General features: G+C 44.3%; 1 protein-coding gene across 1 annotated transcript in view; it reads right to left on the bottom strand.

The window, feature by feature from the left end:
• Nucleotides 1-13,122, bottom strand: part of LOC311234695 (homeobox protein Hox-D4b-like) — a gene marked incomplete at both ends in the record, with an annotated part of 34,094 nt that extends 20,972 nt beyond the window's left edge. The window contains 2 exons of the mRNA XM_084321937.1: nucleotides 12,621-12,741; nucleotides 13,087-13,122. Coding sequence (XP_084178063.1) covers nucleotides 12,621-12,741; nucleotides 13,087-13,122 — 157 coding nt within the window. The remainder of the gene's footprint in view (nucleotides 1-12,620; nucleotides 12,742-13,086) is intronic.
• Between the last annotated feature and the right edge of the window lie 234 nt (nucleotides 13,123-13,356).

Genomic DNA, 13,356 nt, shown 5'->3' with positions numbered 1-13,356 from the left:
TGTATAGCCTATATTAAATGTATGGAGAATGATACATATAATCTACTGTCTATTATCTGATGTATATCCTATACTAAATGTATGGAGAATGATACATACAGTATAATCTACTGTCTATTATCTGATGTATAGCCGACTAAATGTATGGAGAATGATACATATAATCTACTGTCTATTATCTGATGTATAGCCTACTAAATGTATGGAGAATGATACGTCTACTGTCTATTATCTGATGTATAGCCTAAATGTATGGAGAATGATACATATAATCTACTGTCTATTATCAGATGTATATAGCCTACTAAATGTATGGAGAATTATACATATAATCTACTGTCTATTATCTGCCTAAATGTATCTACTGTCTATTATCTGATGTATAGCCTATACTAAATGTATGGAGAACGATATAAATAATCTACTGTCTATTATCTGATGTATAGCATACTAAATGTATGGAGAATGATACGTCTACTGTCTATTATCTGATGTATAGCCAAATGTATGGAGAATGATACATATAATCTACTGTCTATTATCGGATGTAATGTATGGAGAATTATACATATAATCTACTGTCTATTATCTGATGTATATCCTACTAAATGTATGGAGAATGATACATATAATTATACATCATGATGTATAGCCTACTAAATGTATGGAGAATGATACATATAATCTACTGTCTATTATCTGATGTATAGCCAACTAAATGTATGGAGAATGATACTCTACTGTCTATTTTCTGATGTATAGACTAAATGTATGGAGAATGATACATTATATCTACTGCCAATTATCTGCTGTAATTGACAGTCTCCTAATACAGGGGTTCTCAACCTTTCTGCTGCCAAGGCACCCCTGTGTCCAAAAACAGCTGCACTGTTTTCCATTAAAATTGCATATTTGGATAAGTGTGACCATTTCTCAAAAACAGAAAATCATGTATTTCTTTTAAATACAGAAAAGGACCACCAAGTTACCATTTCTCAAAAAATATAAATAAATACAGAAGATAAGCACTCGTTCACTCAGTGGACATTTCTAGCTCAATGCGAGGTCTGCTGCTGCTGCTGGCTAATAATACTGTCAATACGCGGGGAGATCTTTGACAAGGCAACACGCATGTCATCCTCAAGGCTCAACTTGGCCCTATATTTTGTTTCCAGAGCTGTCATGGATGAAAAGCCAGCTTCACACAGATATTATGTGGTGCTGAATGGTATCAACACCTTAACTGCTGCATCATGAGATACTTGGTACTCAGCTCCACACTCAGACCAACATGTTTCCAGGGGCACTTCACTGAAACCAGCTCTCCAGGTGGTATCAGATGAGATTTCAATGAGTTCTTCCAAGAGTTTGGATTGAGATGTGTCAGGAAGCTTTGTCTCAATGTTGTCTGTAAAGGGGTTCTTTATCTAAAGTAACTTGGTGATCCTTTTCTGTGTTTTATTAAATAATGATTTTCAGGGTGCCAGGGTGGTGCACGGCCGTCCTGGGTTCGACTCTCGGACCCGGCGACCTTTGCCGAATGTCTTCCCCCATATCTCTCTCCCACCATTCCTCTCTGCCGGACTTGTCCAATAAACAAATGAAAAAGCTACCAAAACATATAAAAAAAAATTATGATTTTCAGTTTTTGAGAAATGGTCAAACTTATCCAAATGTGGTATTTTCATGGAAAACAGTGCAGCTGCAACCGATAGCACTTTAGTGATACTTTTCTTTAATCATATAAATATTTTTTTGTTGAGAAATCTCAAGGCACCCCTGGCAGCTCTCTGAGGCACCCTAGTGTGCCTAGGCACCCCTGTTGAGAACCTCTGTCCTAATAGACAGTCTCCTCCCCACCGTATGTATATATTTTCTCCAACCCACCCACCCCTCCTAATGTACAGTCTCCTCCCCATCATATGGTTTCTGTTAGGATCTCTGGGTAACAGTAATGTATATTTGCATATCGTATATATGTCACACATGTTACAGTACTATATACCTGTTTGTCATGTATGTCCCTATGTCATAAATGTCATGTATGTTGTGTATGTCATAAATGTCACTATGAATTGAAAATTGGGGACCCTGATGTAAACAAGACAAACGTCTTTCTCTGGTCTGCATCCCCTTAACAATTGTGTGTATTGAGCTGTACTGTATTGTACCCATTCTGCAATCTGTTAAATAAAGTTTTCATTCATTCATGCATTCTGTATATACTAAATGTATGGAGAATGATACATATAATCTACTGTCTATTGTTACATGGTACCAAATGGAGAGTGATATGTACTGTCTGTTGTGTGTGGTGCTGTCGCTGTAAGTAAGCTGTATGTAAGATCCTGTTTTTCTTCACTTTGATTGTAATTGCTGAAAAAAGTGTTTCGGATTCATGTCATATAAAATAACGTGCTGCTTTTACTGGTCTATACCAATAGTGTGGTGGTGGTGGTGACTAGTGATGTGTATGTGTGTGTGTGTGTGTCTGGGGGGGACACATTACAGTGTCCACTAGTATCCAAATGGTGCTGTGACTGCTGTGTTGTAGCGCCCTCTGGTGGTTCATTAGAGCAGCAGCAGTGTATTCTCCACTTGCACAATCTGAATGTAGCCATTTCCGGCTGACTTCCGGTTGCCAATAGCACTTCCTGTCCCATCCAAATACATTGGTTTTAGCTACTTTTCTCCCCTTATTTAAACAACTTTGTCGTCACAGAGAGGCACTGAAACGTTTGTATTATTATAGTATAGAATGTATTTAATAAGCAAACGTTTGTCAGCAGGGTTTTTGGGCTGTATTTCATGTAAAAACGTTTACTGTTAGTTTCCTTGCTCAGCCAGCATTAGCTAACCGAAGCTAGTGGTTAAACAGGCCGGATTAGCTTTGAGCTAACTATCTTTCCCGACCCATGTATTCATTCCATTCTAAACATAACGTTAGTTTACAAAACATGACCCGTCTATATAACGTTGAGGAACAAATTATATAGACGGGTAATGTTTTGAACAACTAACGTTACGTTTAGAATGGAATGCATCGGCAAAGATCCGTTAGCTCAAAGCTATTCTGGCCAGTTTATCAACTTCCTGTCATTTAGAAATATGATTTTATAGTGAAAATCATTACCAAAACGTCCGGAAAAACCTAACGGGAGCATTATAGACGGTCATACAAATGTACAAATGCTATAAGGTGGCAAGAAATGCACTATAAACAATACTTTATGCATCGGCAAAGATCCTTAGCTCAAAGCTATTAAGGCTAATGCTGGCTAACAAGAGGCTAGCGCAAGAAACGACGCCGCAAAGTATTGTTTATAGTGCATTTCTTGCCACCTTATAGCATTTGTACATTTGTATGACCGTCTATAATGCTTCCGTTAGGTTTTTCCGGACGTTTTGGTAATGATTTTCACTATAAAATCATATTTCTAAATGACAGGAAGTTGATAAACTGGCCGGAATAGCTTTGAGCTAACTATCTTTCCCGACCCATGTATTCATTCCATTCTAAACGTAACGTTAGTTGTTCAAAACATTACCCGTCTATATAATTTGTTCCTCAACGTTATATAGACAGGTCATGTTTTGTAAACTAACGTTATGTTTAGAATGGAATGAATACATGGGTCGAGAAAGATAGTTAGCTCAAAGCTATTCCGGCCAGTTTATCAACTTCCTGTCATTTAGAAATATGATTTTATAGTGAAAATCATTACCAAAACGTCCGGAAAAACCTAACGGGAGCATTATAGACGGTCATACAAATGTACAAATGCTATAAGGTGGCAAGAAATGCACTATAAACAATACTTTGCTGCGTCGTTTCTTGCGCTAGCCTCTTGTTAGCCAGCATTAGCCTTAATAGCTTTGAGCTAAGGATCTTTGCCGATGCATAAAGTATTGTTTATAGTGCATTTCTTGCCACCTTATAGCATTTGTACATTTGTATGACTGTCTATAATGCTCCCGTTAGGTTTTTCCGGACGTTTTGGTAATGATTTTCACTATAAAATCATATTTCTAAATGACAGGAAGTTGATAAACTGGCCGGAATAGCTTTGAGCTAACGGATCTTTGCCGATGCATTCCATTCTAAACGTAACGTTAGTTGTTCAAAACATTACCCGTCTATATAATTTGTTCCTCAACGTTATATAGACGGGTCATGTTTTGTAAACTAACGTTATGTTTAGAATGGAATGAATACATGGGTCGGGAAAGATAGTTAGCTCAAAGCTAATCCGGCCTGTTTAACCACTAGCTTCGGTTAGCTAATGCTGGCTGAGCAAGGAAACTAACAGTAAACGTTTTTACATGAAATACAGCCCAAAAACCCTGCTGACAAACGTTTGCTTATTAAATACATTCTATACTATAATAATACAAACGTTTCATTGCCTCTCTGTGACGACAAAGTTGTTTAAATAAGGGGAGAAAAGTAGCTAAAACCAATGTATTTGGATGGGACAGGAAGTGCTATTTGCAACCGGAAGTCAGCCGGAAATGGCTACATTCAGATTGTGCAAGTGGAGAATGGAGTGTATCTGAAAGTAGTGTAGGTCATACCTGACTCTAAAAGTAATAGTGTGTTAAAATTTTATCTAACTAGGAAGGAATCACTTTGTGCGTGCGTGCGTGTCTGTCTGTCCTTCACATAACCTGAGAACCGTTGCTGAGCACTCAGGGAAGGGGGTTTTGGTCTATATTGGTCCCATTTGGCCAGATGGTGGCGCTATAACAACACACTTTAGATTGTTTGGCGCAGGGGTGTAAAGTACTTGAGTAATTGTAGTTTTTTACAATACTTAATTGTTTTTTTGATTTGTACTTGAGTATTATTAGGTTTGTATTGTACTTTTACTCAATTACATTTCAGAAAAAATAAAAATTAGTTTGACTCCTTACATTTAAAATGCAGACCTACAAAGTACAAAGTACAAATCTCGCTGGTCAAACCATTTTAATTAGTATATTTGTTTCTCTGGCCAAACTAACGTTAACGTTATTAATCCTGCGGCCGCACTTTATTTAAAAACAGCCAATCAAATCCCCATCAATGGAAAATTAACCGGCCCATACCCATGCTGATTGGTCCTTGTGAAAGACTAGAAAGCAGGGTTCTTTGATTAAACACCTGCTATCAGAAGAATAGACAGTCAGAGTGACAAGCTACAGAAGATGGCCACAAACGATAGTACGAGTGATGAAGAGGACGAAATGGAAAATTTCATTGCCCCGGAATAAACCACCGTTCAGAAAAGCTGACGCTTTTATCCAAAGCGACTTACAAGTTCTGTACAACAAGTCATTAGGAAGGGCACAACTCTATCAGCTGAGTAACAATGTTCATCAAAGTGTTGAGTGCTGTGCTACAGTGTAGGTTAGTTTATTAGGACAAGTGCATGACAGTAAGGTTAGTTAGGGTTAGATATATATATATATATATTTTTTTTTTCATTTCAGATAATGGTTGAAGAAGTGTGTCTTTTTTAGTCGACAGCGAAAGATTAGACGGGTTTCGGCTGTTCTAACTGGGGTGGGCAGTTCATTCCACCATTGTGGGGCAAGGACTGAGAAAAGGCGGCTAATTAGCTTTGATTATCAGCTGTGCTTGTTGGAGCCAGGAACACTGCTTACCTAATGTATGCCCCGTTTGTAAACATTTCTTTTTACTCTTGGGTGTGGGGTAGGCTACTCAAGCATGGAAGGAAATCATTAATTTAAAATGTTAGTGCTACACTAAACAAAACTGTTTGTTTAATATGAGGGAAGAATAATTGATGATTAGAAGGCAAATTCATACTGAAACCATCTTCATGATGGTTTCTAATGGAGATTCTATTAGATGAGGAAACGCCATACTCATTGTAATTAGGAAAACTACACCCATATGGTGTACCATTACCACCTACTGGCCTTTCTTGGTATTGCTGGTTGAACGTACAAAAACCTGTATACTACTCGACTGATGATAACGAGTATTACTATATAATATTACCATATTCTTATAATAACTATATGTTCTCTAGTCTTCCTATAATAATTTTATGTTCTCTAGTCTTCATATAATAACTATGTTATCTAGTCTTCCTATAATAACTATGTTCTCTAGTCTTACTATAATAACTATGTTCTCTAGTCTTCCTATAATAACTATGTCCTCTAGTCTTCCTATAATAATTACATGTTCTCTAGTCTTTCTATAATAACTATGTTCTCTAGTCTTCCTATAATAACTATGTCCTCTAGTCTTCCTATAATAATTACATGTTCTCTAGTCTTCCTATAATAACTGTTATCTAGTCTTCCTATAATAATTACATGACGTTCTCTAGTCTTCCTATAATAACTATGTTATCTAGTCTAGTCTTTAGTTTAGTAACGAAAGTAGTTTGTTGAAGAGAAGGAGCTGCGTTGACATTGTATCTTTGTTTTCTCTCTCACAATTTTTCGAGGAAATAAAGCGATAATGTCTTCGCCACCGGAGAGTCTAGAAGATGATGATCATTCTGACCTCCACCGGCGCTTCGCATTAGGGGCGCGCGTCGCTGAGCAATCCCCGCCGGCATTGTCTCCGGCTCTGCAGCTGGATACTATGCTTCGGGAGGCGGTCGGCTGTGTGAGGGCTGACGGCCTCTCTGGGCGGGTGATGTTTTTGCGACGCGAGCTTCAGGTGTGTCAGTTGTGGGGGGACAACTGTACAGCTTGCATAAAGTCGGCTCCAGGCTAGAATCCCTTGTTGCCCTCATAGCGGCGTGGAGGGGGTTCTAGTCTGATGCCCCACGATAACATAGACTCCTCCTCTGTGAAGTCGTAGCTTTGTTTTCCTGGGGCCGTGATTTCGAGTCTGCGGTTCAATTCCCCAGGGTCTCTGAAAAACGGATACCCTCTGCCACCGCGCTGGTCCCGTTTTTCAAAACGAAAACACCTGGCACGAAGGATGTGGGCTTGGTGTTTCATAATGAGAATATCTCCGAGCTCAGGACGGCTACAACCCGGGTAAGCAACGGGGCTTGCTGCAGATGCCGCTGCTGGTAAACACTGTTCTGTGAGAGGGACGTGTGTTGCCTTTTTTCCCCTTTTTTCTTTTGGATAAAAGAGGAAAAGACAGCGGCTGTCTGTAGTGTTGGCCTGTATCGCTATTCTCGTTAGCTGGCGGCTACGCTCGGCTAGAAACGTTAGCTCGATGCTATCAGTTAGCCTGGAGTTAGCTGTTAGCTTATGCTACAACCATTGGCGCTAGCCGTGAGGATAGCGGGCCCTGGCACTCTGACTACGACGTCATCTCTGGCAGAAGATGTCGTCGGGCCTGCGCCATGACCGGCTGCAGGAGGGGGGCGTCACACGACGTGTGGTGTGAAAATTGTCTTGGTCGCTTTTGTATAGCTTAGGTTAGCATTGGCCAAGGCTTATTTCTTTCTCTCTACCTAAAAACAGCATTGTTTTTTACGTGAGTAAAAATTTACTGGGGTTTTTTCTTGTATGATGAGAAGTTGTGTGTGTTCATGTAACGTTTAGACAACGTGGCTGAGTCCACAACTGGCTGGGTGTTACCCTACAACGCTGTACATAGTGGCATATGATCGAGGGCCTGAGTCCCTCTCTTAGCTTGTTTTTCTTTACTTAAGGGTAATGATAAAAATAACGAGTGGCAAGTTTTCACACATAAGCAGAGCTGTGGAAAACCTGTTTTCAAACGAGGTTATCGGCTGTGGCTGGCGTGCATGATGTAAAGCTTTTACTCTACAGGTAGAAGTATGTGCTTCATCTGGCGCGCCATGCGCCTGGTATCACGGCTCTGTTTTTTCTTTTGCCGTCGTATCAGGGGTGAGGTGGTGAGGGGGTGGGTAAAATTATCCCCCGGGTTGCCCCTGCCCCCCCCCCCCCCCTCAAATATGATTTTGTTTACAAAATGTGTGTTGATTCACTATATTTTTGGGGATACGGTGTAATCCCTCAGCTACTGCTGGGGTTGTGCTCTTGCTTAGAGAGAGGTAGTTTTCTCTGAAAATTGTTTGGTCGCTATTATGTAGACTTAGCAAGGCCTAGGCTGTAACCAGCACTTGATCGAGGACTTATGTCTTCTCTCATCATAGAAAACGGCGTTCCTCTTGCAGTAGTGAGAGTGAACTTTTTGCCCTTTTTTATTGTGATAGAGGGTTGTGTGTATCGTGTTTTCACGTTTAAGTAAAAGTGGCATTGAGTCCACAACTGGGTTAGGTGTTGGCCTACAGAAGTTACATGTGTAGCTCTTGTACCAAGGCCTTTGGCCCCTCTCTTTGGTCTGTGTTTTCTCTTACTTTAGGGTAAAGGTGTAGAAATTCAGGTGGCAAGTTCGCACATGAGCCTGAAGCCGTGTATAAAGCCAGTTTTTGCACAAATCGTCTGTGGCTGGCGTGCACAATGTGAAGCTGTTACCCTAACAGGTATAATGCGCTTTCATGTAGCGCGCTACGACTGGTGTCATGGCTCTGCTTTGTTGTTGCATCGTATCAGGGGTGAGGGGTCATAAGGGGTGGACTAATAAATCCCTCCCCCCCCTTTACTGATTGGCCGGGAGGTGGGACCTCCTGCCTGTCAGTCTCCCTGTCGGCTGAGGGGTCAGCGCATCACAGGGAGGGGGAAGGGGGGGGGGGGTCACGGGTCCCTGGTTCCACTCCATGTTAGGATGGGTGGGTCACGGGATTTCCCCCCGGCCATGGAATACGTCACTGGGCGCGTTTTCCTATTGGCCATGAGACATCCGTGAGTTACAGGCTCTGTGCTCCTGACACTCCTCCCCCACAGCTAGTCTACCGTATGGGGTCCCCCAAGGTTCCATCCTGGCCCCCATATTCTTCTCCATCTACATGCTCCCTCTGGCCGAAATCATCCAGAAACACAACTTTTCATATCACTTTTATGCCGATGACTCCCAAATCTACCTTCCCCTCAACCCCTCTGACACAGCTAACCTAGACTCTCTTAAAAACTGTCTTAGGGACATAAAAAGCTGGATGGCCCTCAACTTCTTACAGCTAAATGAAAATAAAACGGAGATCATTTTGTTTGGCCCCCCATCTTCCACCAAAACACTCTCCAACAGCCTAGGACAACTCTCCACCCACCTCAAACCCCACGTCAAGAGCCTGGGTGTAATCTTTGACCCAGAGCTCAAATTCGACCGGCAGGTAAATGCCGTAGTCAAATCATGCTTCTTCCAACTCCGCAACATCAGTAAAATAAAACCAATCCTTTCACCCGTCGACCTGGAAACGGTAGTCAATGCATTCATCACTTCACGCCTTGACTACTGCAATGCCCTCTACACCGGCATCAGTCAGGCAGCCATGTCCCGCCTCAAAATGGTCCAGCACTCTGCAGCTAGGTTCCTTACCGGCACCAGAAAGAGAGAGCACATCACACCAGTCCTAGCCTCCCTACACTGGCTCCCAGTCCCACTTAGAATAGACTTCAAAATCCTCCTCCTCACCTTTAAGGCACTATCGGGTGCAGCACCCCTATACATCACCGAGCTCATCACCCCCTACGCAGCACCCAGGTCACTAAGATCCTCCAACCAGGCTCGGCTGGTCCCCCCCCGCACCAGACTCAAAAAGAGAGGCGATCGCTCCTTCAAGGCCGTGGCCCCCAAGCTATGGAACCAGCTTCCCCTGGAGATCCGATCTGCCCCCTCGCTGGAGACATTTAAGGCCCGTCTAAAAACCCACTTCTATTCCCTGGCCTTCAATAAACCCTGATTCTCCCACACCCTAACTCACACACTACCATGTAATTTTATCCTGCCCCCTCCCTCTTGTATCTCTTCTTATGCTCCTCTGTCCCCTGTGTGCTACTGTACTTTGTGTTCCCCTATCCGTGTGTTGTCCTACTGTCCTATTCTCTGAATGTACTGTCTTGTCCTGCTGTGCCTTTTTGTATTTTTGTATTTGTGTATTTTATATTAGGACATTGATTTTAAGCTTTGATTGTACAGCACTTTGGTTGGCTCTTGTGCTTTTAAATGTGCTATATAAATAAATTACTTGACTTGACTTGTGCTGCAGACCGCTGTCATTGTCAAAGTTGGATGATGCGATGCATTCGAAAACTGTTCGTTTTCTGCTCTGCTCTCTATTGTCACAGTGTGTATTGGGCGGTTGGTCACTTGGCCCAATTATTATTACATTTTTCAATTGTTACTCACATAGAGGTCTCTCTGGGGGAACTTCTGTCTTCCCCTCTTATGCAAAGAGCAGAATTGACAGGGTTGCCCTCAGACGCGTCATATGAGACCCGTGTCTGTGTCTTATTGACCAGCTTCCTGCTGCTCGTCCCAGACAGCATGGAGGGAACGTTGTCTGGTGTTTCTTATTAGAATTCACCATTGATGTGTTTCGGGTTCTTGACATGCATGTAGCGCTGGCCCTGGGTGCTTCCAATGTGGAACCACGTTATGGGCCGGAGCGCCTTGGTTGCCCAATTCGTGGAAACGGTGTTTTTTTATGCGGGCGACTGGGAAGGAGATTTTGATCTCTACCGAGCGCCAGTGCACTAGGTTAGACTCGATGACTCATGCGCATCTCCGGGGGAGTAGATCATTACATTGGCGGAGGGGTCTCACACCCATGAGGTGGGCCACCAGGAGCAGCGCATTCACGTACTGTCCATCTTGGTGGCACCCTCTGTGATGTTTTAGATCGACACGCGTACCTACCCCCCTCTTAGGACTGGGGATGGCGGCGTGACTAGGACGCGGGACTGGTTCTGGTCGCGCCGGACCAGGTTAGTTAACCCGTTGTCCGCCGGGGGGCAGATCTGCTGTTCTGGTACCCCGAAGGACCTTTCCGGGGGGAAAATGCCGGGTCGGTCCGGGCTTCGCGGGGATTGATGTCGTGGATGTGTGTGTCATATGTATGCCACTACGAGTTGCCCATAACAGTGACGTGCTTGGTCCATACTGTGTTGTACCTTGCGCTGTGTTAGGGGGCCTGGTCCTTCTCCATTGTTTCACCCCTTCTTCCCCCTGCTGGGCGGGGATGGGAGGGGGCTGTCGGGGTGGTTGCTGTCAGCCCCTCTAGGCATCCCTGTGTAGGTCCCGGTCCGCCAGGCCCAGGTCCGGACTCTCGTCGACCTGTTGGCCTGGGTTAACCCTTTGAAAACTGAAACACTTGTACTGCTTGTATAGCCTGTGTATACGCGCAGTTATGTTTCTAAGTTTTCTGGGTGGGTTAAGGGAACAACCGCCTCCTGTTAAACTAAACATAGGGAAGTGGTTGGTTCTCCGGTGTGTTGGGAGCAGAGTCGACTCTCGGGTTGAGGCCGGGCTTGACCCTGTCTGCCTGAGAGTATGCCCCCGCATCTTTCATGATGTCTGCCAATTGTGTCAGCCTCTCCTTTGAACCTCGACCCCGCTGGATGGGGGGTCGGGTTTGTGGAGGTCATGACATGGTGCACAGCATACCGAACACCCCTTCCGCCGGGTACTGTTCTCACAGTAGACCCCTTAGGCGCCTGTCTAGTCCACAGTGCTCCAGGCACAGGTCGAGTTCAGGCCTGTTGCCTGGATTGAGGGATCAACCCCCTTGGGGGTTGTCTCCCCGGCGCGCCGTCTGGCCCCACAGTATTGTGGGGGGTAGTCTCTTGGGGCTTACAGCCATGTCAACCTGGATACACCCGATCTCGTCAGATCTCGGAAACTAAGCAGGTTCGGCCCTGGTTAGTTCTTGGATGGGAGACCCCCTGGAAATACCAGGTGCAGTAAGCTAGAGTGCTTCAGAGCGGCGTGCCAGGGGGGAAGGGTCTGCTCTTGTTTGGGCCCTGTCTGATATGCTGGCAATGTGGGGGGTGATGTCACCAGTGACCGTCTGGTGGGGCCCCGATGCTGCGGCCTCGTTGGCCTCATCAGGCCCCTTTTTTCGGGGGGTCCTGGCCCTCAGGTTGTCCTAGGGCTGGGACCTCCTCTGCGCTCCGCTGCTACGGCCTTGCCACGGGGTTGGGTTCTTGACCTTCGACCCCGTGATGTTGGGGGCTGTGATGGAGGTGTTTTTGCTTCCCGTCTGTTCCCTGGTGGCATGTGGGATGCGCGCCTGAGTGGTCGCGGGTCCTTCTGAGTGAAGGTAAGTCCCACGGTCTGCTCACCCTGTGCGTTTCGAGGTGCTAAACCCTCTTCGCACAGTCGGATCCGATTCATTCCCGTCCTCCACTAGGGGGGTCCAGGGGGCTCGGGTCCTCCCCGGTTCTGATGGTTGTGGGGGGCCTCAGCAGGTACATTTGTCGAGCTTCCGCTCTGCTCAGCTCCTGTGTTCAACTAAGAGCAGAGCATAAGCTATACGATCTATAACATAAGGTTATTCTATAACCCTAGTTATATGAGTATTGTGAGCGCTCTGCTCTGACTCACTGAGGACCCCATGGTCTTCTCCTTTGGTGGTGAAAGGCTTGGGAAGGAGCTGATGGTGTGGCCACGACCCCGCTTATGTAGGAGCGGATGTGGGTGTGGCCAGGCGGAGGTGAATAGGGGTGTGTACATGTGAAAGTTATTTTCAATATTAGATTGGATAAAGGGATAGTTCCACTAAGAGCAGAGCGCTCGCTATACTCATATAACTAGGGTTATAGAATAACCTTACGTTCTCTCACCACCTTGAATCTTAAGTCCACCATTATAGGGACATACCTGGCTTTCCAACCCGATGGGATCCTGGCCAAACCATGGAGAGGGTTCCTCACCTTGAAGAGTCTGAGTCCATGCTGACAGACAAACAGACAACAAATGTTATTTAGAGTAATCCAGTGGATTCAGTTACTGATTACAGAATTCGGCAGGTTATCAATAACATTGATAACAGAACTCTTCCCAAGCCTGTTCTCTGTGTTCTTGCATTGAAAGTATATCATTAAATGGTGCATTTATATAACTCTTTTATCCAAAGTGCTTTACAACTTCACATTCGCCCATTCACTCACACAATCACACACCGATGGCGGAGGGGACCATGCAACGTGCCAACCTGCTCATTGGGAGCAGTAGGGGTTAAGTTCCTTGCTCAAGGACACTACGACACACTGCCAGGAGGAGTTGGACCACCGCTCTACCTCCTGAGCCACTGTTGCACTGTCATCGTAACACATTTCCCCCTAGTTTATTCACACCTCTCTGAATATACCTGCATATAACCTCTTCTATATACCCATTCTTATACCTTTATTTATTTCTTTATTTCAGATCCCCATTAGTCACTGCCTCAGCAGCGACTATTCTTCCTGGGGTCTGGATCCAAACATATACAATTAAACAAGAATAATCAATAAAACAACATAAAAAGAAAACAAATATCAATAAAACACCAATAAAATATACAAACA

The sequence above is a fragment of the Notolepis coatsorum genome (genome assembly GCF_963971535.1).
Source record: "Notolepis coatsorum genome assembly, chromosome: 9".
NCBI lineage: Eukaryota > Metazoa > Chordata > Actinopteri > Aulopiformes > Paralepididae > Notolepis > Notolepis coatsorum.
This window is presented reverse-complemented; position numbering and strand designations above follow the sequence as displayed.